This window comes from Siphateles boraxobius, unplaced genomic scaffold (assembly GCF_051911475.1).
Source record: "Siphateles boraxobius isolate OS27281-9 unplaced genomic scaffold, OSU_SipBor_1 8, whole genome shotgun sequence".
Lineage (NCBI taxonomy): Eukaryota > Metazoa > Chordata > Actinopteri > Cypriniformes > Leuciscidae > Siphateles > Siphateles boraxobius.
In genome coordinates this window covers 3335371-3357431 of record NW_027509208.1, presented here as the reverse complement: position 1 = coordinate 3357431, position 22061 = coordinate 3335371, and the positions used below count along the sequence as shown (strand labels likewise).

Here is a 22061-nt window from a genome sequence, read left to right as displayed (position 1 = left end):
GGATCTGTCCAGATCTTTGACACGTCCCTGTGGCAAGACGAGAAAGATCACACATTGTCCTAACCCTCCGAGATTACGCATGCGGTCGTTTCATGCAATCCGTCGGACGACTTCGGGAGGGGCGGAGGAGGACTGAGATTGAGGGTGATGCTTGGGCAAAATGAAAGCGTGAGAAGGGAGGGCGACTTACATAAGGCTTTGCAGTAGACTCGTGAGTACCAGGCGCTCTAAAACATGGCAAGAGAAACAATGTTCCTCAGAGGACTGGAATGAGGGAGGGAGGGAGAGAAAGAGAAAGACAGAGTACAGAAGACTGATAAGGGTTTTATGTACAATGCATACAATATGCCGGAGAGAGAAGCCGTCGGACTGGATCGCTGGCTTGGTGTAAAGGAGGAATGGGAATGGCATTTGAAAGATAAAGATGTGTTAAAGAGCTCACGGTTGTGGGGGAAACTGGCTGAGGATGTGACGGGAATATGGGAATAGCAGCGCAGACAAAACAGAGAGAGAGAGAGAGAGAGTAAGAAAGAAAGAAACAAACCAATATAGGAGTCTCAAATCTACAAACATTACTGGGTCATTTCCTTTGTGTAGTAGCCTACATTTCCATGTCCCTATTTAATGCATATAATACTGTTCAAAAGTTTAATGTTTTTTTTTAAAGTCTCTTCTGCTCACCAAGACTGCATTTATTTTATCAACAACAAAAAAAAAGTAATATTCTTAACTGTTTTCTATATTAACATATTTTAAAATGTAATTTATTCCTGTGATTGCAGAGCTGAATTTTCAGCATCATTACTAGAGTCTTCAGTGTCACATGATCCTTCAGAAATCATTATGATATGCTGATTTGCTGCTCAAGAAACATATCTTATTATTATCAGAATTTAAAAAATGGTTGTGTTACTTGATTTTTGTGGAAACCGTGATACTTTTTTCAATTGATTAAAAGATTTTTGATAAATAGAAGGTTCAAAATAGCAGGATTTATTAGGAATATAAATCTTTTGTAATATTATAAAAGTCTTTACTGTCACTTTTGATCAATTAAAAGCATCCTTGCAAAATAAAAGTATTAATTTCTTTCAAAAGAATCTCCTGGACCCCAAACTTTTCAAAGGGAGGGTATATAAAAAGTCGCTGGTTTTAACTTTAAACATTAAAAACTTTTTTAGAATTTATCAATTTTCCAGGTGTGTATATACAGTATATACATACATATATATATATATATATATATATATATATATATATATATAAAATTATGTTTTAATTGGTGGATAATCTACAGATTTCTACCTGTGTCCTCAATATCATTCATTTTATGTCATATTACCTCCAGGAAGTTACATAATTTTTACTAGTAAAGCAATGGCACACATAAGCAAGTAAAAGCAATGGATTTAATTAACTCTATGATTATTTATGGTTTTAGTTGGTTTGTCTTACTCCATCCTATAGTTAAAATTAAAGGAATCAGTAAGATATAAGAATATCATAATACGGTTAAAAAAAATTTAACAATTCGTTTCAATTTGACAAGACAACTCTCAAACCCTAACGCAATGACTAACTTCAGCTCTTTATTTCATTTTTACAGCATATGAGGAATCCCTCACATTTGTCTTTCTATATGCCATCCTATCCATTTCTCATATGTTCTACATGTCCTCAATGCATGCATGCAAGGTCTGTGAGTTTACAACGCACTCTACTGTTCCCGCCTCTTTAGTCAAGTGTGACAATACAGATTAAAACAAGCTCCGTCCCAGCATCTCATCATTTCCTGTAAGACTGAAAGCAGCTGAAGCTGAGTCATACTAACTTGCGCCTGCCAAGCTGCTTCAACCTTGGCCTGCATCTGTTAGCCCTGTTCTTCATCCACTGCGACCCCCAGCCACCTCTCGTCTTTCCTTAAAGATATATTCATGACCTTTCCTAATCTCCCCAAACAACGTCTACCCCTCTCACACCAAATGACCTTTCCTGTCATCTCTACATAAATAACTGGCAGATGTGGAATTGGAAAAAGGAGACACCTAGTGGCAGATTCCTGTCAAAGGCATGTTAAAACAGAGATTAAAGAGATAGTTCACTCTTTTTGGTAAATTTACATTTTCTTTAATTAAAATGGCCAAATCAAACTCATTCACAAGACTTTAATTCATCTTCAAAACACAAATGAAGATATTTTTAATAAAATCTGAGAGATTTCTGCCCCTCATTGAAAATCTATTCACCCAGGTTTCAAAATGTTCAGAATAAAACAAATCCAAATCCAAAAGAATTGAGTGGTTTAATTAAAGTTTTCTGAAGAAACACGATCGCTTTATATGATTAACATATTTAATTTTGTGTTTTATTCACATATAAACATTGATCAACAAACACACACAGAGCACTCAAATGGGGTAAACGGATGCTGAACCGTAACAAACCTCATTGGTTTTTACAGAAACTAAAATGTGCTGTGTGAGCTTCTGTGACCAAATTTGATCAATGTTTATGTGAATATAAGCCTAAATTCTATTCATGTAAAGTGATCATATCTCTTCAGAAGATTAAATCTCTCTATCCCTATGGATAGAGGATTTCTTTTGCAACCTATTAACAAATATTTTGAAGCATCAGAGTTATGGGTGAAAACATGTTCAATGGAGGAACAGAAATCGCTCAGATTTCATTAAAATATCTTAATTTGTGTTCTAAAGATGAACGAAAGTCTTCTGGTCTAGAACGACATGAGGGTGAAGACATGATGACAGAATTTTCACTTTTGGCTGAACTATCCTTTACAATTATTTAAAGGGTAAATTCACAAATATTAAGTTCTTTCCCTATTTGAAAGTATTTGATAAATATAGATTTATTTTTGAAAGAACAGAAACATTTCTAAAGAGAAATGTTCTAGCATCATCTTTCTAACATCAGCACCAATTTGTTTAAATTTTTAGTCATTCAATGCAATGACATTCAAAGATTTTTTTAAGTGTGACGAGTGTTCAAAAGTGTTTTAGGGTCACAGTATATACTTTAAGATCTGAGACCTTTAAGGGCTTACAAACAAAGAACAGGCCTTCGGCACTTGACTCACAATCCTTTTGGCTAACTATGCAAACTGTCAATGCAAAATTTCAACAGAGATGAGCTAGGCTGAGTGAATCTGATTACTCATGTCTACTGTCCGCTCTTCAGTGAGAACTGGACTCCATGTTTGTTCAGACGCTTTATTAGGGTGGTTCTTGCAAACGCTGAGCCCGGAGTGAACACGCCACCTCTGTGAGGACCAACAGAAGGACAACAGGTAAGAAAGGACTTCATACATGCTACCCAAATAACATGCAGCATCAACCCGTAAATGTAACTGTACAGTTAACATTCACATGTAGCTTTGAAATTTAGTATCCAAAAATGAAGTGTATTCAGGTTTAACCACAGCAATTATATAAAATCACCCCAACACATATATGGATGTTTCTTCAAATATGAAGAAAATCTTTTTTTAACCCAGAGGTTGATTTCTTTAAAATTAAATTTCACATGTAGTGAAAATGAAACTGTTTTGTGAATGATTAAGTTTCACAAAAATGACAGAATATAAAAACTACCGTTCCAAAGTTCAGGGTCGTTAAGTATTTCATCTTCACCTTTTATGCATATATTTGTATTAAAAATAAAGTAAGACCAGTAATATTGTGATTTTTAAAAAATTGTTTTCTACTGAATATATTTTAAAATGTTATTCATTCCTGTGATGATTTTTCAGCATCATTACTCCAGTCTTCAATGTCACAAGATCCTTCAGAAATCATTTTGATATAATCAATTTTGTAAACAGCTGTGCTGCCTAATATAATGCCTTTATAACTTTAGAAATGTCTTTACTTAAACTTTGAGAAATGTAATGCATCCTTGCTGAATAAAAGTACTAACTTCTTCCCCCCTCAAAAAATAAAAAAATAAACCTTACTGAACCCAAACTTTTGAACAGTAGTGATTATCCAATATTCGACAATGTTAGTGAACAAAGTAAATTTAACTACTGAGAATATGAAATGTGTTTTTTTTAAGTTCACCAAAGTGCCAATAGCTGTAGAATCATCCATATCGAGGTCAGATTACTCACTTATTAGGGAGACAGTGAGACTCGTTCAGCAGTGTAATAGCGGCCTGCACCATGGTAATCGGTGTAGCAATGTATCCTGGCTCTGCAAAATACGACAGTAGTGACCATTTAAGTCTAAATATTTAAGGTGAATATTTTGTATCAAATCAAATTAGTAGGACAATACCTGGTCCTGTTATTTCAGTGTTGATAGTGGCATTTGGCTTGCCTAGAGAGGGGTCCTGACCTGTTGTGAAGCCCTCCCCCATAAACCTCAGGCAGAAAGAGGTTCCATCCATCTGAAATAAGACAACAATGGCAGAGAGACACCAAATGTATCTTCAACAAAACAAATAAGGGCTTAGTCATTTGTCCTGTGAATTTCAATGCATTTTTATTGCACCTGCTTTCTTGACGGTCCGGACTTGGAGAACAAACCAAATGAGAAAAATTCCGGAAACTAGTCGAGAGAATAAAAAAACACACTTGAGTTGATATTCATGAGTTTATACAAGCAGTTCATGCTGTTCTATGCTATGAATGTGAGTTTGATCCATTCGATTTTCTTTTAACAGTTCAAATATAATCCGATGTTTTTTTTAATGGTACTGGACCTGAGTAAGCAATCCCCTGCCAAAACTAAATTTGACCATGAACCAGAAGAGCAGGCCTGCAAAGAGGGTCTTCACCACGGAGAAGGGACCACCAATACCTACATATGCCATGTACTGAACCTGAGGAGAAGGGGACAGAGGTAACCAATTGTACTGTAAAACAGTGAACTGTTGACAATTGATTCAATCAAATGAAGGCAATATATACAACAAAAACTAAGTGGGTTGGACAGTGAACTGCACACATTTGTGACTGCTGAATTATTAACACATACATTTGAGTCCACTGCAAGACATCAATCAAAAATGACCATATCCTGACAGCACCCTGTTTACCTTCATGACATCACCCTGTACACAGTGGTCATCGCTATGGAGATGAAAGAACAGGACGATGAATCACAAAGACTGTGAATCATCCCCTGCTCTTTCCATGAAGGCTTTCAGAGCACTATCACAGTAATCATGCTCGCACAAGACGGATCGAGAAGAAATGTAATTAAAACTAAGGGGCATTATGGCGTTTGAAAAGCAAGGGAAGAAACTGTCAAAGTCTGTCTTTTTTTAAGAGGATGCAGATGGGTAGGCAAGAACCCACTGGATCTACATTCCAATAACAGTTTAAGAAAACTGAATACTGGGTTTGGGTTCAAATTGTTCTGCTCACAAAAACTGATTGGCACGGTTTATAAAACAGCAGAAATTTGGACTTGTATAAAATATGACAAATTGCTAATATGACAAATTGCTAAATATAATAAAATATAATTTAATATGTTATTTGTTATTAATATATATATTTATATATATGAACATATATAGTGGTGAATGGGAGACGACAGCACAAGTTAAAAATAAATTGCATTCCTATTTGCTATAATAGCATAAGAAAAAATAAATGTGGAAATGTGTCATCACAGTCTTTGAAAAGGGTCCATTTGAGTTTATTTCATGGTAAACTATAAAAAGATAACTATAAGTATATATACATACACACACACACACACACACACACACACGTGTATATGTATATATATATATATATATATACATATATATAAATATATTTAATAGCAAATTATATATTTTTTTAAAATATATTTAATTAAATTACATTGGTATCAAAAATGTTTGTAATTTTTGTAGACTCACAGGGCAGTGGTTATGTTCCTCATGCATATACCGCTGAGTCCGTCGCACCACAGATGGATCTGAGCCCATGAAGGGAATAGCATACTGCTCAATCTCCTTAGTGAAGAAAACAGCTCCCCTTTGTACACCAAAATAGCAAGCAAATTAACACAAGTACAGATTTCCATCCTGAGAACAATTCTCCTTCACTCCTTTGAGAGTCAACTGCTATATAAAGCACATGAAACATGATCAAGATATTATTAATAGAATCTAATGTCGAGAATTATTTTATAAATACTTAAAGCCACCTCTTTTTAATTCTAGCGCCGACAGCCGGGAGAGGTTGATGCCCAAACTTCTTCCTTATTCTTCTGAGACCGGCACTGTCAGCAAAGCCAAAGATGGCTGACTGCCATGTCGCATCATGGGCACATCCACCCTGATGAAGAAGACAAGACAGCTGAACAAAAGCCAAGACATGTTTTGCTGTTTTTAGGACATGCAATAGGTCAGATGCAAACAATCTGCTATAGCTCTCTTCATACCCGATTAAAACAGCAGGAAATACAATTTGATAGAGTGCTTATGAAATACTACAAAATATGGGCCATAATACTCTCCATATACTCTCCATACTCGCTTTATGCCATCTGCTACCCTAACATTGGAATTTAATTCATGTAAAGTTTTTTATGTAATTTATATAGTATTTCAGAATGTATTTAAACAATTTCTTATTTTATTTTTTGTGATCAATCCCCCCAAAAAAGAAAAAAAAATCATATAAACGATGTCTCCTTTGCAATCAAGTTACTCATTAACATGAATTCCCACAAATTCCTAGTTTGCTCCATCGGGATATGACAGTTAGTTGCATTATTTATGAACAGCTGCAATTGTGAATTCCCAGAGCTTAATATGCTTTAATCCTAGATCAAACCAAAGTTTGAGAGCTAATTTTCAATAACAGTCAATCAAATTCTAATGCAAATAGTGTATACTATAAACTGCTCACCTCAGGTCCAGTGTTGATGGTTAGAAAGCTCTCCACAGCAGTGAGTGTTCCTGTGGAAGACAGGCAGAGGAGTTGTCAGGCATCTGCTGCTCTGCAGGCACGTTTGCCCACAGCAGCACTTCAAAGGCCAACGACAGACACTCACATCCTGTAAGCACTGAGTGCCTTTGCCTTTGTCACTGACACGTCCCACTAATTGGTATGAGATTAAAGAAACCGACTGCACAAGGGTCGTGTGAAGCAAAGGTCAAAGTTCATACACAGGGCAAATATCACAGTAACATATGTACGTTTTAGCATTAGGACACTGATACAAATAGCACCTCTAAACCTGTTATAAGTCAAGTCAGGATTATGCCACCCCCCCCCCTTATACTGTATGGTACTGTAGATTATAAGTAATTGCAGTATATATATATATATATATATATATATATATATACACTGAACAAAAATATAAACGCAACACTTTTGTTTTGCCCCCACTTTTCATGAGCTGAACTCAAAGATCTAAAACTTTTTCTATGTACACAAGAGGCCTATTTCTCTCAAATATTGTTCACAAATCTGTCTAAATCTGTGTTAATGAGCACTTCTCCTTTGCCAAGATAATCCATCCACCTTACAGGTGTGGCATATCAAGATGCTGATTAGACAGCATGATTATTGCACAGGTGTGCCTTAGGCTGGCCACAATAAAAGAGCAATCTGTGAACAATTTCTGAACAATATTTGAGAGAAATAGGCCTTTTGTATACACAGAAAAAGTCTTAGATCTTTGAGTTCAGCTCATGAAAAATGGGGGCAAAAACAAAAGTGTTGTGTTTATAATTTTGTTCAGTATATATATATATATAAAATCAAATATTATAATTTAATTAGACTTTTAAATAATCAATTTATTAATAATAAAACATTATCTAGAAATGCAACCTACCTTTGAAGTGATTCTGTGTATAAAGGATGCCCATATCTGCTGGTATTGAATCAAACCCACAGCTTCCAATGATATACACACCATTCTCCTGAGCTTTACTGTGGTACTTCAGCTGTATCCCCTCTAAAAACTGCATAATTCAACAATCAAAGAGATCTGTATTACAATTCAAACGTTTGGGGTAAGTTAGATTTTTCTTTACATTTATAATGTTACAAAATATGTTTTTTTTTAAAATGCTGTTCTTTTGAACTTTCTATTAATCAAAAAATGGAAAGTAACAGTTTACACAAAAATATTAAGCAGCACAACTGTTTGGTTTTTTATCATTGATAATAAGAAGAAATGTTTCTTGAGCACCATATCATCATATTAGAATGATTTTTGAAGAATCACGTGACATTGAAGACTGGAGTAATGACTGCAAAAAACAGTGATAAAAGCATAACAGTAACTACCTGAGGTTCTCCACAGATGTCAATGCAGTGGGCCCCGTTCTCTATGCAAGCCTTCACCACAGGCTCTCCATAGAATCTATACTGTTGAAAGAAGACAACTCAGCACAATCTACTTCCATTGATGCAAAATGGCATTTTACAGTCAACAGTTCACCCGGAATAACACAACTCCATTAATTGTTTTTTTGTCATAACGCTATCGTGGGACTACGGGTGCGCTGGGACAAGTGTGAATGCACAGATGTGTTAACTGACCCCTTCCTGTGCTTTTTTACTATAGTCTATGTGGACTTACTGGTCCCACGCAGTTGAGCACAATGAAGCCTTGTTTGCACATGATGGCCAATGACTCTGGTTCGGCTACATCTGCTACAATAACCTCCACACTCTTAAGCTCTGGTTTACCTGCAGACAAATGATGCAATGTCAGAGATGGATGGATCTCACTTCTCTAACCGTTCAAAATGATAGATAGATAGATAGATAGATAGATAGATAGATAGATAGATAGATAGCATATTGCATAGTTTAAAAATCATCTCAGTATGGGCAATTCCAGATTATGATGGGATTGCCAGAACATTATGCCTTTAATCAACAGTATTCTCAAACCTTGTAATCCCATCGGATAATCTCAACAGACAAAATCTGCTGAAACTCGTCTAATACCATGATCTGACTGCCTCATGTCTAGCCATGGAAGTATGGTAATTCAATCTGTCATAAATAACATATGTGCATTGTAATTCTGTGTAGTCTAGCAAAAAATAAAAATAAAAAATAATATTTTTTTTTAAGTACTGTGGCAGTAACATTATGGTAATAGAGCGTAATATTGTCCTTTGATATATACACATACCAAATATATTCAAATATAATATATACAACAATGAATTAATTAATTATTTTTGATTAACTAATCTAAAATTGAATAATGCCATGTTAGTTTTTTTATTATTACTAAATTATAACCAAATGAGAATTAGTACAGTTCGTATTTTTGTACATAGAGTTACTACTATATTTTATGTTTATTATTTTCTGTTGTAATTCATTATGTTATATAATATGTGTGAGCACTTCAGTGTAACAGTACAATTACGCCAAAATGTAAAAAGTTGTTGTTAAACTTAAATGTACTGCGTCAAACACGTACACAGAGCGTCAGCTGCCTGAATGAGTGTTTTTTCCAGTCGGTCGCGGTTCCGTCCGGCTACAGCCCATTGTAACGACCCTCCTGGACCCTCGGTACACGTCCGCGCGACCTCCTCCACTACAAACTGACCGGTAAAACCGCTCGCCCCGAACACTATGATATGGTACGGTCTTTTGCTTGATGTTGTGAGCGTCGCCATTGTGTCTGTAATCCGCGTGCGATGCGACACAGACGAGGTCAGAGCGACCGCTGCTCCTCTGGTGTCACTGTACACAGTGTACAGTATCAGTGTAAAACACTGCAGAAGAGGTTTAGAAGCTCAGGTTGTGCTTCATATAAACTGCAGTTCATATACAAATCCAACCGTGGGTGAAAATTCCAGAAACGGTCACACTTTGAAGTAGTAGAGACATCTTGTGCTGGAAAGGTGATATTACCACAACATTACTGCAGTGTAATGCTATATTTTGTGACCATTAACATATTATATACAAAAGCAAATGTTTGTAAATATACACAGCTGTAAATAACATTTTAATGTTAATTGATAAATTATAGGATCGCAGCTTGTCAGTGACTGTTTTGAAGAAATCAGTCAAAAATGTCGTTCAATCAGACCACTTGTGAAAATAAATTTCCTTTTTTTTTTATTATTACAAATGATTTTATCAGCATAATTATTTAGGTTTTGCTTTAATGACAGCAGGACCAACTTTGATCTTTTGTACAAAGGAGTTCACATATTCACAAAATTAAAGAAATGGTGCTGAATCTTAGACATTTTTGTATTCATTTTACATTGTTTCTTTCTTTAAATTTGTTTTGAAAAATCTAACACTTCCTGTTTATAATTACACTTTGAATCCTGTTTTCAATGCGTTTCTAGACTTTTTTTTTCATCCCCGCTGTATGTTTTTGTGATTAATCACATTGTAAAATTAAATTAGGAAATTGAATGAATTATTTCAATATGCACTTTACAATTGACTAAAGTTCAAGCATATTGTTCTTTTGGCAAGAAAACAATGACAGTACAATGATCAGGTACTTAATCGTGCCTGTGGCATTATAATATTTTTTTCTGTGCATCTTAATGATTCATTGTTAGAGAAATTGTTATTGGATTCTGAAATGAAATGAGCTATGAGGCAGTCTACGGATGACACACTGGTCTCCAATGTGAAATGCTCCCACTTCACCTAGGTTGTGTGTGCCAAATCCATTTGCGTCATCTTTTCTTCCATTCAGAAGACCATTCCACTATTATCATAGACAGAGTTACAGCATAAACCCACATCCAAAATATATTTCATCATAATTCAGAGATGTCATGCGTACTACTTTGCAAAGGAAAACAGAAAGACATACAGAAAAATTGGATTCTAGTTCTGAGAATAACATTAAAACACGTAAGCCTGGTTACACAGACAGGGCTTAGGTTAAGTCAGGATTAGACCTTAGTTTAATTAAAACATTTAAGTAGCTTTTATAAACGTGCCTTAGATAAAAACATTACTGGTGTGCATCTTGAGACAAAACAATCGCACTGACATATTTTAAGATATGTCAGTGCAAGTTGCTTTCGGTTAAAACAGCTGAAACATGCATTTTAGTCTGGGACTAGCTTAAACCTTGTCTGTGAAACCAGGGGTAAGACTATAATTGAAAACACAAAAACCCACACTCACTTTGATTATTGAACACAAAACATGCTTATAAAGTAAAAACAAATCGATTGTTTGCTGTCTTTTACGATTATACAATTTTCAGCTTTATTTTGTACCAGCTGACCACAGAAGAAGTGCTAGAACAACACCAAAGTGTCATAATCTAGTCAGATCTGATCGATCCCTCATTATTCAGCCTGGTCATGTGCTATTCGTTATTCATTCGTTTGATAAGTTAATATCCCACAAGTTAACATTGCTAGAAACGCCCATTTTTGCTTGTTCATGTTGATACTGTGTGAATTTCTGTGCTTACAGCACCATTAAAAAGTGCAAGTCAATCTATCTCAAAATAATAATGTACATACAAAGATAACCATGGAATGTAGTGTATCGGAGTACAAAATTTTACACAAACAATGCTATTGTTCCAAAGGCAATTCTTTCAATGCATGTAGTTATTGATCAGAGGAATAGCTGTAGTATATTAAAATTCTCTAATAAGCATGTTTTAGTACCAGTATTAAATACTTTATACAGATGTATTTTTGCATTAGGAAGCCCTGTGTGATGTGTACAGACTCGCTAAAGAAACATTTATTAAGGCCTGTCTGGTAATGTGCATTTGTGCATATTATCTCAAGAGAAATACTGTTGTTAATCATCAGAAATTGTAATATAAAGAAAGAGTTCAACTCAAGTTAGCATAAAATAGCTGCTACGATGCACCAGAAGAGAGCCACTGAGTGAGAGCGTCCACTCCTCGTTGTACTGGTCCAAAGAAAAATTCCACGTTTTGCGAGAAGTCGACACACACATTAGAGTACGCCTCTCCAACGAGACAGTAAAGAGCAGTCCCACCCATGCTAATCACCACGGTAGCCAGACACAAGAGGAGGAGGACGAGACAGGAGTTTCCAGAAACCTCATCTGGAAGCATGAGAAAGATTATCACTCACATGAATACAAAACAGAAATATGATGTATAAAGGCCCTGTGTGACCATTTGTTTACAAAAATGTGATGAAATTGTACCTTGATCGAAAGCATCATCAGGCTCTCTGAAACGGACTTTATGTTTGGTCGAGTTGTTTTGTGTAGTCGCATTCTCTGTTTCCTTGACGCAGGGTTTCTTCTTTAAAATAGAGACTAAGCCATTTGAGGGAAACGTCTAGAGAAATACAGTATGAAAATCCATGAAATAGACAACAAAACCTGAGGTAGAATTCATTTTAAAGCATGTACATAGCAAATAATGTAATAACAACTAATAACCACAAGGGGTCCGTATCTGCAACATCATAATGAACTGAACTGCATTATTGTGATCCCTTGTGGGGAAAAAGTACTTTAAAAAGGCACTTATTATGTAAATAATATACTTAAGTGCGAACCAATGTATTATATATTTTTTTGTGTTTTCAATTTAAAAGTGATTTTTAACCCACTTAAGTAGGCCTTAAAGAGACATTCACCCAAAATTCATCATTTCACCCTCAAGTTTTTCCAAACCTAAATGAATTTCTTTCTTTTGCTGAACACAAAATAAGATATTTTGAAGAATGTCAGTAACCAAACAGTTGATGAGTCCCATTGACCTTCATAGTATGGGGAAAAAAATACTATGGAAGTAAATGGACTCCCAGCTACTGTTTGGTTACCGACAATGTTCAAAATATCTTATTTTGTGTTCACCAGAGAAAAGAAAGTGAATGGTATGGTGAGTAAATAATAACAGAAACATTTTCGTAATTTTCAAGTCAAATTTTTTAGAGGCCTAAACAAAAGTGACTTTTTAAATCACTATAAAATAATTGTGTACAACAAGCAAACAAACATGTAATCATCATTCAGTTGTCGTGTTTGTTGATCAAAAAAGTCAGTAACTCTTTCAGAATGTGTGTCCAATACAGTTCTGAAGAAGGTTTTTGCAGTTGGACTGTTATTAAAACAACCACACCCAATAGCTTTAGGAAACCATACACTCCCCGAACGCTTCTTTATAAAATTCCTGCAGCTGGCTGCCACAATGATGTGGATGACATCACACTATTTTGCTTTCACAAAGCAGAAAAACCCTGTGGCTAAAAAATGTGGCCCGAGAATTGAAAGAAAGTCCCATTTGACCTTTCACAAAGTCGTAAAAAGAATCAATTTGAGGACCCATATTAATACCTCATTGCATATCTAAGCTCTGAGGAATACAAATCGTTCTGCAAGCGGTTGATTTGGAAAGATCGCAGCAGACGGATGGTGTCTCAGCATGCTTATTTTTTCTATAAGCAGATGGTAATATGCAAGAGATTAACATCGCTCCTACAGCGTCCTACCTCCTTTACCTGAATGAGATAGTCCAGCTCATCCACAGGAACCTGGCCGTCAAAGTCTGTGTCGTCCTGCAGCTCCTCATTCCAGTACTCATCCTCCTCAAGACCTTCCTCCTCCTCCTCATCCTCCTCATTCAAGTCACAGTTCTCTTCTGGCTCCTGTTCAGCTTCCAGCCATGAGCAGTCGTCCGCCCGGTTTTCTCTCCCGGTTGAGTTCACTGAAGCTTGCTCTTGTTTTGATCTTCTGTGTTCTGTCACATGGGTTGGGCTGTTTTCTAGTTTTATGTCATCCATGTTCTGCAATAACAGACTGCTTTAATCAGACTCACAGAAACCGAATTGGTGGATAATAAAACAATTATAATGTTTTTTATTTTACCTTTTCCAAAGAGAAGTTAGGCCTGTAAGAGGAGTAGAGTTTGTCAAATTATTAATTAAGGAGTTATTTAATTTCTGTAGTGTTGTTAAAATATTTTATACAGTAGCAAACCTAGCAAATAATGAAATATATATATATATATATATATATATATAATTGTGTATTTGTGTGTGTACACATAATTATAATGTATATTGCATAACTCTGTGTGTGTACATATATTTTTACATATATATTTTTTTTAATATATACCTTTAGAGTAAGCTTCTCAATGATGTTTATATATATATATATATATATATATATATATACACTTTAATTAGTATTAAAATAATATTACTGTTCTACTGTATTTTTGATCAAATAACAACTTAAAAAAGTCAAATAAAAGCTTTTAAATACATTAAATTAAGACAAGAAAAAAAAGTGACAAATTTTGTTTAGAAAATTTTCAAAATTCATGTCATTCTTCTTCAGGTTTTCCCTTATAAATCAGTTTACATTGATGGTACTTGACAAGGCCCTGGTTCTGTCAGGGTTAAAGATTTTAACATTGGAAATCAAATGTAATGATTATTATTTTCTTCTCCTCAGTCTCACCTCTGGTGTGTTCTGCAGATATGACTCAACACTTCCACATGCTTTCGCTCTCCGTCAGTTCCATTAGCATTTAAAGTAGAGTTACTTTCGGTTTGGATGCTGATTTTCCTCTGGGACTCTGAAATAATCAAACATATGGATTTGAGTCTTAAATATTTGGACTGTGCGTCTCATTTTCTCTCTTTCTCTCCCGCATACAGTATACAATATGTACTCACAGATTATGTGAAACCAGTCTAAAAACACACGTATCATTCTCAGTTTCTGATATTTCATGAAAAAAATATTTGTACCAAAAAAAAAATGACAGCTATGTGACATTCTTCAAGTTTCACTTTCCACAGTAAGACCTTGTTGACCAGATAAGTAAATCAGATAAGACGGGAGAGTCTGACCTCTGTACTGCAGTGATATTGGTGAAGTAACAGAGTCACATGTGGTCTGGGCAATGAAGCACAGTTGGGAAATGAGCAATTTCCTGAGATCAAACCATACCGCTGCGGTTTACTTATAAAGGATGAAACTAGCAAATCAACTTACAACAGTATTGCCCTATTTATAAAAGAAGTCTCATCTTTATAAGATAAAATAATGCTTTAGGAAATCCTGTTGCATGCTAACAACTTGAACTCCCCTGGTTAAAATGATTATTTTAGGAAATACATTTTTGATGTACCATTATTCATAATCATCTGGCATTCTTACCCCATTTCTTTTGTATGGAGGCCAGATTAGACAGTAGTCTTTCATGGTACAGCTTCTCCAGATGAAGAAACTCCACTGCCCACTGATCTGAGATAGTCAATTCTTAAAGAAAGCAACGTTTAAAAGTGTTTATATAGAGAGAGTACCATTCAAAAATTTGAGGTAAGGTTAAAAAAAAAAAAATATATATATATATATATATATATATATATATATATATTTTTTTTTTTTTTTTTTTTTTTTTTCAGGAAGGATGCCTTAATTTTGATCAAGAGTGACCATAAATACATCTAAAACATTGTAAAAAATAAGAAAAAAAGGATCTATTTCAAATAAATGCTGTTCATTTGATCTTTCTGTTCATCTAAGAATCCTGGAGAAAAAAAAAAAAGTATGATGGTTTCCACAAAAATATTAAGCAGCACTGTTTTAGCACAAAGTTATCATATTAGAATGATTTCTGAAGGATCATGTGACACTGGAGACTGGAGTAATGATGCTGAAAATTCTGATTGGCCATCACAGGAAAAAAATTGCTTTTTTAAAATATATTAAATAAGAAACAATTATTTTTTTTAAAACTGCCAAATAAATGCAGCCGAAACTTCTTTCAAAAACATTTAATAATCTTACCGAAGCCCATGATGACCAGAGATAAAACATAACAAAAAATATATTTTTTAAATTAAATATCTATCAACATCCTTCCTTTTTCCAACACCCTGAATGTTAGCATGGAAAGACACAGCCCAATGAGCTTCCCCTTGGTTACGCTTGCCCTGGTCACTAAGACAACAGCATCAACAGGGACCATTTAGTGACAGTAAAGGAAAGGAGAATAACAGTGGTGGATTTAATATGCAAAAGGATACAGTCCTCTTCAAGGAAGTAACCCTCCGCTATCTGTTATGGAAGAAAAATATCAGCAAAGTAAAATATCACATCTCCTTACCAATTCCTGGATCATCACAAAGACAGTTTCATCAAGCGTTCAGTTAAAAGACTCTCAGCTGTGGTCGATCAAAGCCGCATTTCCTGTTAGACCTGAATCTTGATTTCATTTCAATTCCCTGATCAAGAGAAGCTCAAGTGAAGAGCACATTTAAAAGGACAATCAACAGAATGAAGCGCGTGCGAACATGTTAACGTGTCTGAGAGTGAGCGGAGAATGATTGAGAAAACAACTGCCCTATCTTTGCCCATCTAATGCATTCTCTTACATGGATCGTCTATATTTAGTGTAATGCAGGAAAATGAATTGTTTTTCCTGTACTCTTGATATTATCTAACAACAATAATCTCATTGGGAGGCAATTTACACCCCTCTATTTATAACTCTACAAGGAGATTAAAAAACAACAACTCACACAGCACGTTTCAGCAGTTTGTCTTGTTGACAGATCGGATTATAAATGTGCATGATGTTTTAGTCAAAGCTTTTTTGCACGTAGGAATCAGGATGCCAGGAAATGCTGGCAAAATATGGAAAAACAGACTATTTTTGTACTACTTATATAACATTTTGGTTAAAATTAAAGAGTTAGGCTAGTTTAAAACCGAAAGAGCTTATAAGAATAGAGTTCATTAGCGCACGCCCACTTTTTCAGCAGCGTTGGTTCCGGAAGTACTTTTTCCAATCATTTCTCCCATAGGGATTTAAAAAAAAAAGTCTTTGTTAAAGCATTATAAGCCATGAACCAAGCCAACCAGCTACGAGGTGAATCACAACATTACAAACTTTGATTTGAAGCAAAAAAGTATTTGAAAATCGGACAAAAAAACAACGGTTCAAAACTGTGAACTATCACATGAAGCATGATCTTGTTTCGACTCAGATTGGTTGAATTTTCTGTACAGCATCATGGGTAATGTAAAACCTGTTAAACAGGATTATTTTAAAACTAAGTTGAAATAATGTGGAATAACAGCTTCAACAGAAGCAAATATTATCGTACTTACAGCTCACAGTAAGGCTGTCTTTACAGGTTTATATGTTACCGTAAAAAATCAATTTCCCTATGGAGAAAATGAATGGAGCTATATATACTTTCAGAACAAGACTGTTGCACTCTATAAGATTACTGCTTTTTTCCCTTTAAAATATCCTTAAGTAAACAACAAAAGTTACTCTTTATGCTAAAAAGCTATATAAGGAGAAATGTCTTACCTGATTGAATAAAACTTTCATGTTTAACAGGTTATTTAATTATTATTTTACAAGTTTACGACCTGTTTAATTAATACATTTAGTTCAAATAAAAATGCATTGAAACAAAATTAATTAATTAAACTTAACACAAAGTGATCACCACATGATGGGAACCCCTAAATGGCCCTTTAATGTATTTACAGGCCAATCTGTGTTTTGGCTACGGCCTTTTTGTAGGCGTAACCTTTTCAAACTCACCTGGTGTAAGGAATGAGGAAGGAGCATGTGATCATTCTCTTCAACAAGAGACTGCAGTGAAGCCAGAAGAGAAGGACTAGGTCCAGGTGGCACAGCTCCAGAGAGATTACCTGTACAGAGATCACATCAGGAAAACAATTAGGAACTCTGATGCAATTGCATAATTATGAATTTAGTAAACTGGTAAATCCAGTGATTTGAGTCCATTATGGTTACATAGGTTTATGATTAATTAAACTACTTAATACCTGCTAATAATTAAAGGAAAGATTATTTTTGGAATGTTTTCACGTGGTTAGCAGTTGGTCTAAATCTAACCTTAAAGAAGCAGTTCAGCCAAAATGAAAATTAGTCATTATTTCCTCGTGTCATTCCTAACCAGTAAACTGACATTTCCTGGAACAAAATAATAATTTAAAAGGATCGTCACACAGCTCTTTTCCATACAACAACATATCATAGTGATTCCTCATAAAAAGCACCGTCACAGTGATCCATATAACATGTGTGCTATATGCTAGATAAAAAAAAGATGCTCAGCAAGGCTGCATTTAATAGAACAAAACTAGGAAAAATAAGAAAAATAGCTGTTTTCTATTTTAATATACATTTAAAATGTAATTTATTCCAGAGTTTTCAGCATCATTACTACAATCTTTGGTGTCACATGATCCTTCAGAAATCATTCTAATATGCTGATTTGCATAAGAAATGTTTATTTTTATTACGAAATTTTGAAAACAAATGTCCAGCTTATTATTTTTGTGGAGAACGTGATACATTCACGATTTTTTGAACGAAATTCAAAAGAACAGCACTGTAACAATGTAAAAGTTTCCTTAATACTTTTGTTCAGTTAGGACACTTTTACATTGTTGCATTGCTGTTCTTTTGAACTTGAACCATTTGAATAATTATTGAATAACTTGAAAAATGTCAATTAAATCTGTATATGTCTATATATATATATATATATATATATATATATATATATATATATATACTGTTGTAATCTAAATTATTCAACCCCCATTGCAAATTGAGAAAACATCTGTTTTGCAGGTTTGTGCTGTTGTGAGGGATTCTATTCGGAGGAAATTAAATTTTCAGCTGAATTTGGGGAAACCACTAGAAACATTTGTTTTGTCGAGCTATTTCAATTACGTTTGTTTGATTTGTTCATTGTAAATAGCTGAAAGTCTGAGAGTCTTTGCAATGGGATTACAACTGTATAAATGTACTGACCCCAAACTTTTAGTGTATGCCACTTCTGTGACACTTTCATAATACTTTTAAATAATTTTAAAAGCTTGAAAGCCACAGCCCCCTTTCATTATGATATTATATTATTAAATAAATAAATAGTACATTCTTAAATATTTCTACATTTTGTGTTCCAAGGAAAAATGGAAGTAATTCCATTTAACATTTTTGATTGAATTATGTATAACATTTTAAGTAATATTTCTTTCATCAAGACAAGAATTACAGCACCAGAATACAGCGATATAAAATGCCTACCATGATCTAAAGAGCAACTATGGCTCTTGATGTTTGTTGGAGACCTCTCTTCTGGGTTCTTTATCTCTGGGTCGAGTTTAACAGCTTCCACGTTGTCCATAACCTCTGCCTCTTGCAACTTGTTCTGATTCTCATCAGAGGCTGTTAGGTAAGACGTAATGATGTCCTCTGCGGTCTGGGTTACTGTGCTCGTCTCTTTCCATCGTACAGACTTCCTTGTATTGGATTCTCACATAACTGCTAGGTGATCACAAAGAAGAAAGACCATAATGAAAATGAATCTATATCTTAATAAGAACTCAAGAGAAAACATTAAGGACTAAATATATCCACCAATTGGGGACAGGGTGGTTTTTCAAGATCTTCACTCTGCGCTGTCCCTTATGCTGGTCATATCTGCCATCAGTGACAATGCATCACTGTGATCGCTGATGACAGCAAGCTCAAACTGACAGGTGTGTTCAAAAACAAGAGCCGGTTATAGCAGCGCTGCATAATTCATGGGATAGGGGCGCTTGTCTTTCACCTTGTCTAGGCATTTTGAGTGACGAGCAGTGAAACCAGAGACAGAGAGATGGAAAATGGGTGGAGTGTGGATGAGTGTCCTCATAGTAAATGACTTGTCACTGTCAGAGTGGAAACAGAACAGGGCGAATGATGAGGTGGAAAAGGCTGACAGAAAAGTTGAGATGTTTCTTGACATAACATGACCACAACTGGCCAGATCGATGTAAAAATAAACCCTAATAAAAGCTGAACAGTGTGAACATATAACCTAACTACAAATAATGAGACATGCTGAGATTGACACTGTACCTGATGCTGCAAAAGTGCAACAGTTTTGTTTGCAGAAATTTTGCTGAAATAAATTTAATTGGCATAAGTTTGTTTAATACACTACCGTTGAAAAGTTTGGGGTTGGTACATTTCTTACAGTAAAAATATACAGTAAAAACATTAATATAGTGAAATATTATTACAATTTAAAGTAAATATTTGACTATATTTTAAAATGTAATTTATTCATGCGATGGTAATGCTGAATTTTCAGCATCATTACTCCAAGTCTTCAGTGTAACATGATTTTTCAGAAATCATTCTAATATGCTGATTTGGTTCTCAAGAAACATTTCTTATTATTATCAATTATTTTATTTGTTTTGAAACCATGATAATTTATTTAAGGATTCTTTGATGATTAAAAAGTTCAAAAGAACAGCATTTATTTGAAAAAAAAAATATTTTTGTACTGTCACTTTGCATACTTGCTGATTAAAAGTATATATATATATATATATATATATATATATATATATATATATATATATATATATATATATATATATGTATATATTTATATATACTTTTAATCAGCAAGTATGCAAAGTGACAGTACAAAAATATTTTTTTTGTATCTATATATATATATGAAAAAAATTATCTTACTGACCTCAAACTTTTGAACAGTAGTGTATATTGCAATATGAGCAATTTGCAGCAATAATGTAACTTAAAGAATCTTAAATCGTAACATAAAAATACATAAAATAGTATAACAATTTTATTTGTTTTTTTATATGGAAACATAAAATTTCAGTTTTGCTTACTGTTTTCTTCCAAGTAAATTGAAATACCATGTAAAAATTGTCATTTTTTATATTTTAATAATTTAATACCACATCAAAAATGCAGTATAAAATTCTGATTGTGTACCATGGCACCACCACGGTTTTGTTTTGGTGCTGTTATCTAACTGACTAATTTATTTTTATTTATTAATTTAAGCTATTTATTTATTTTTGAGTGACATCCAGTCACATCAAGGTTGGGTTTAACAATAACTTTTAGAGTACACTAAAATTAAAACATGAATTCCCATAACTTGACAGGCACAGGGATTATGTAGTAACCTGCAAATATAGATGTCAGGACATGCTTATGTTTAATAACAGACAGGTGTTCACATGCCTGAGGCCTATATTAAAGAAAAGCATAACGTTACTAAAACTGACCCATTTTAAAAGAAAAGAAAACTCTGTTCTCTGCCCCTCTGGTCAACTTTGAAGATTGCATTGTATTGAACTTCTAATGAATCTTCACCATTTTAATTAATGAGTGTGCTAATTTAATAAATGTAAATATAAACGGCTTAGGCGAAACCCAACACCACAACGTGGACTGGTAAAATACATATACGTTACTGCTCTTGTAATATATTTCTACTGATCTAGTTTTGCATACCTTGCACGCAAATGAAAAATGGTGTAAAGGGCGCGTGCTTTAGTGACCCGTAACCATTTCACAGCGTCTTGTCTTTTATCGCTATTTTATTTTCATTAGAACCATTTCAAAAAGAAAAAAAGACACCCGACTCATGTCGTAGGCTACTTACGTCTCTGTAACGATGTTACAATCATGGGTTACAATAGTCCGCATCTGTGACCGCGTGCACGCGCAGCGTTCATATCTGTTCCCAGAGCTGCTCAAGCAGCGACCCCAGACCTCTTCTCTGAAAAATACAGACCGATCTCAAATCAGTTTAAATGCCTTGCCTGTCTCTGCATCTTTGTTTACAATCCAAACAGGGGCGTTTCTTTTCAAGATCGAAAGATCTTGCTGGACGACAGTGGACGTTAGTGCCACCCATCGGTTCACACGTGGCACTGACATTGAAAGTGTTTACAGACATAAAATTAGACATAAAATTGGATGCGGTTCATTTTAAAACTGCATTCTTTCAAGGCTATTTAATAGTCTATTTGGCCACATAACTGCAAATATGACAAATTAGCTCTTAAAGCAATTAAATATTTAGACTCATGTCAGCTGACACTAGAGAAAAACGTAGTTTTATTTTTATATTCAAAACTACTTACGTAGGCATACTTGCCTTGTAAGTTTTTACTCACTGCCCAAAACTAAACAATATCCAACAATGTTGAAACCAGTAAGGTGAATACACTCTTTATATATTTATTTTACTATCAAATTATTAATCATCAAATACAAGAAAAATGCTGGTATAAAGAA

At 34.4% G+C, this 22061-nt stretch overlaps 2 protein-coding genes across 9 annotated transcripts; both read right to left on the bottom strand.

The window, feature by feature from the left end:
- Nucleotides 1-1569: 1569 nt before the first annotated feature.
- sccpdhb (saccharopine dehydrogenase b) lies at nt 1570-9846 on the bottom strand. 2 transcript variants are annotated; one of them, XR_013199852.1, is made up of 13 exons: nt 9426-9845; nt 8565-8674; nt 8270-8350; nt 7812-7941; nt 6875-6924; nt 6168-6298; nt 5878-5995; nt 4726-4845; nt 4515-4571; nt 4299-4410; nt 4133-4214; nt 1710-3283; nt 1570-1657 (listed from the first exon to the last, which is right to left on the bottom strand). XR_013199852.1 is itself a non-coding variant. In XM_077219424.1 (12 exons), the coding sequence occupies exons 1-12, from the start codon at nt 9622-9624 to the stop codon at nt 3184-3186; spliced, it is 1290 nt and encodes a 429-aa protein (XP_077075539.1). In that variant the 5' UTR covers nt 9625-9846; the 3' UTR covers nt 1570-3183. The 2 variants fall into 2 exon arrangements, 1 of the variants encoding a protein (XP_077075539.1); XM_077219424.1 differs by having other exon boundaries at nt 1570-3283; nt 9426-9846.
- A 209-nt stretch (nt 9847-10055) lies between these two features.
- cnstb (consortin, connexin sorting protein b) lies at nt 10056-21636 on the bottom strand. Of its 7 annotated transcripts, none has more exons than XM_077219842.1 (11): nt 21424-21630; nt 19365-19657; nt 19032-19268; nt 17511-17620; nt 15976-16006; nt 15104-15190; nt 14399-14516; nt 13799-13820; nt 13432-13716; nt 12128-12263; nt 10056-12022 (listed from the first exon to the last, which is right to left on the bottom strand). In XM_077219842.1, exons 3-11 carry the CDS (start codon nt 19129-19131, stop codon nt 11811-11813), a joined length of 1101 nt encoding a protein of 366 aa, XP_077075957.1. In that variant the 5' UTR covers nt 19132-19268; nt 19365-19657; nt 21424-21630; the 3' UTR covers nt 10056-11810. The 7 variants fall into 7 exon arrangements, with proteins under 7 accessions (XP_077075957.1, XP_077075958.1, XP_077075955.1 ...); XM_077219843.1 differs by having other exon boundaries at nt 19032-19271; nt 21424-21542; XM_077219840.1 differs by lacking the exon at nt 19365-19657 and having other exon boundaries at nt 21424-21636.
- Nucleotides 21637-22061: the final 425 nt, after the last annotated feature.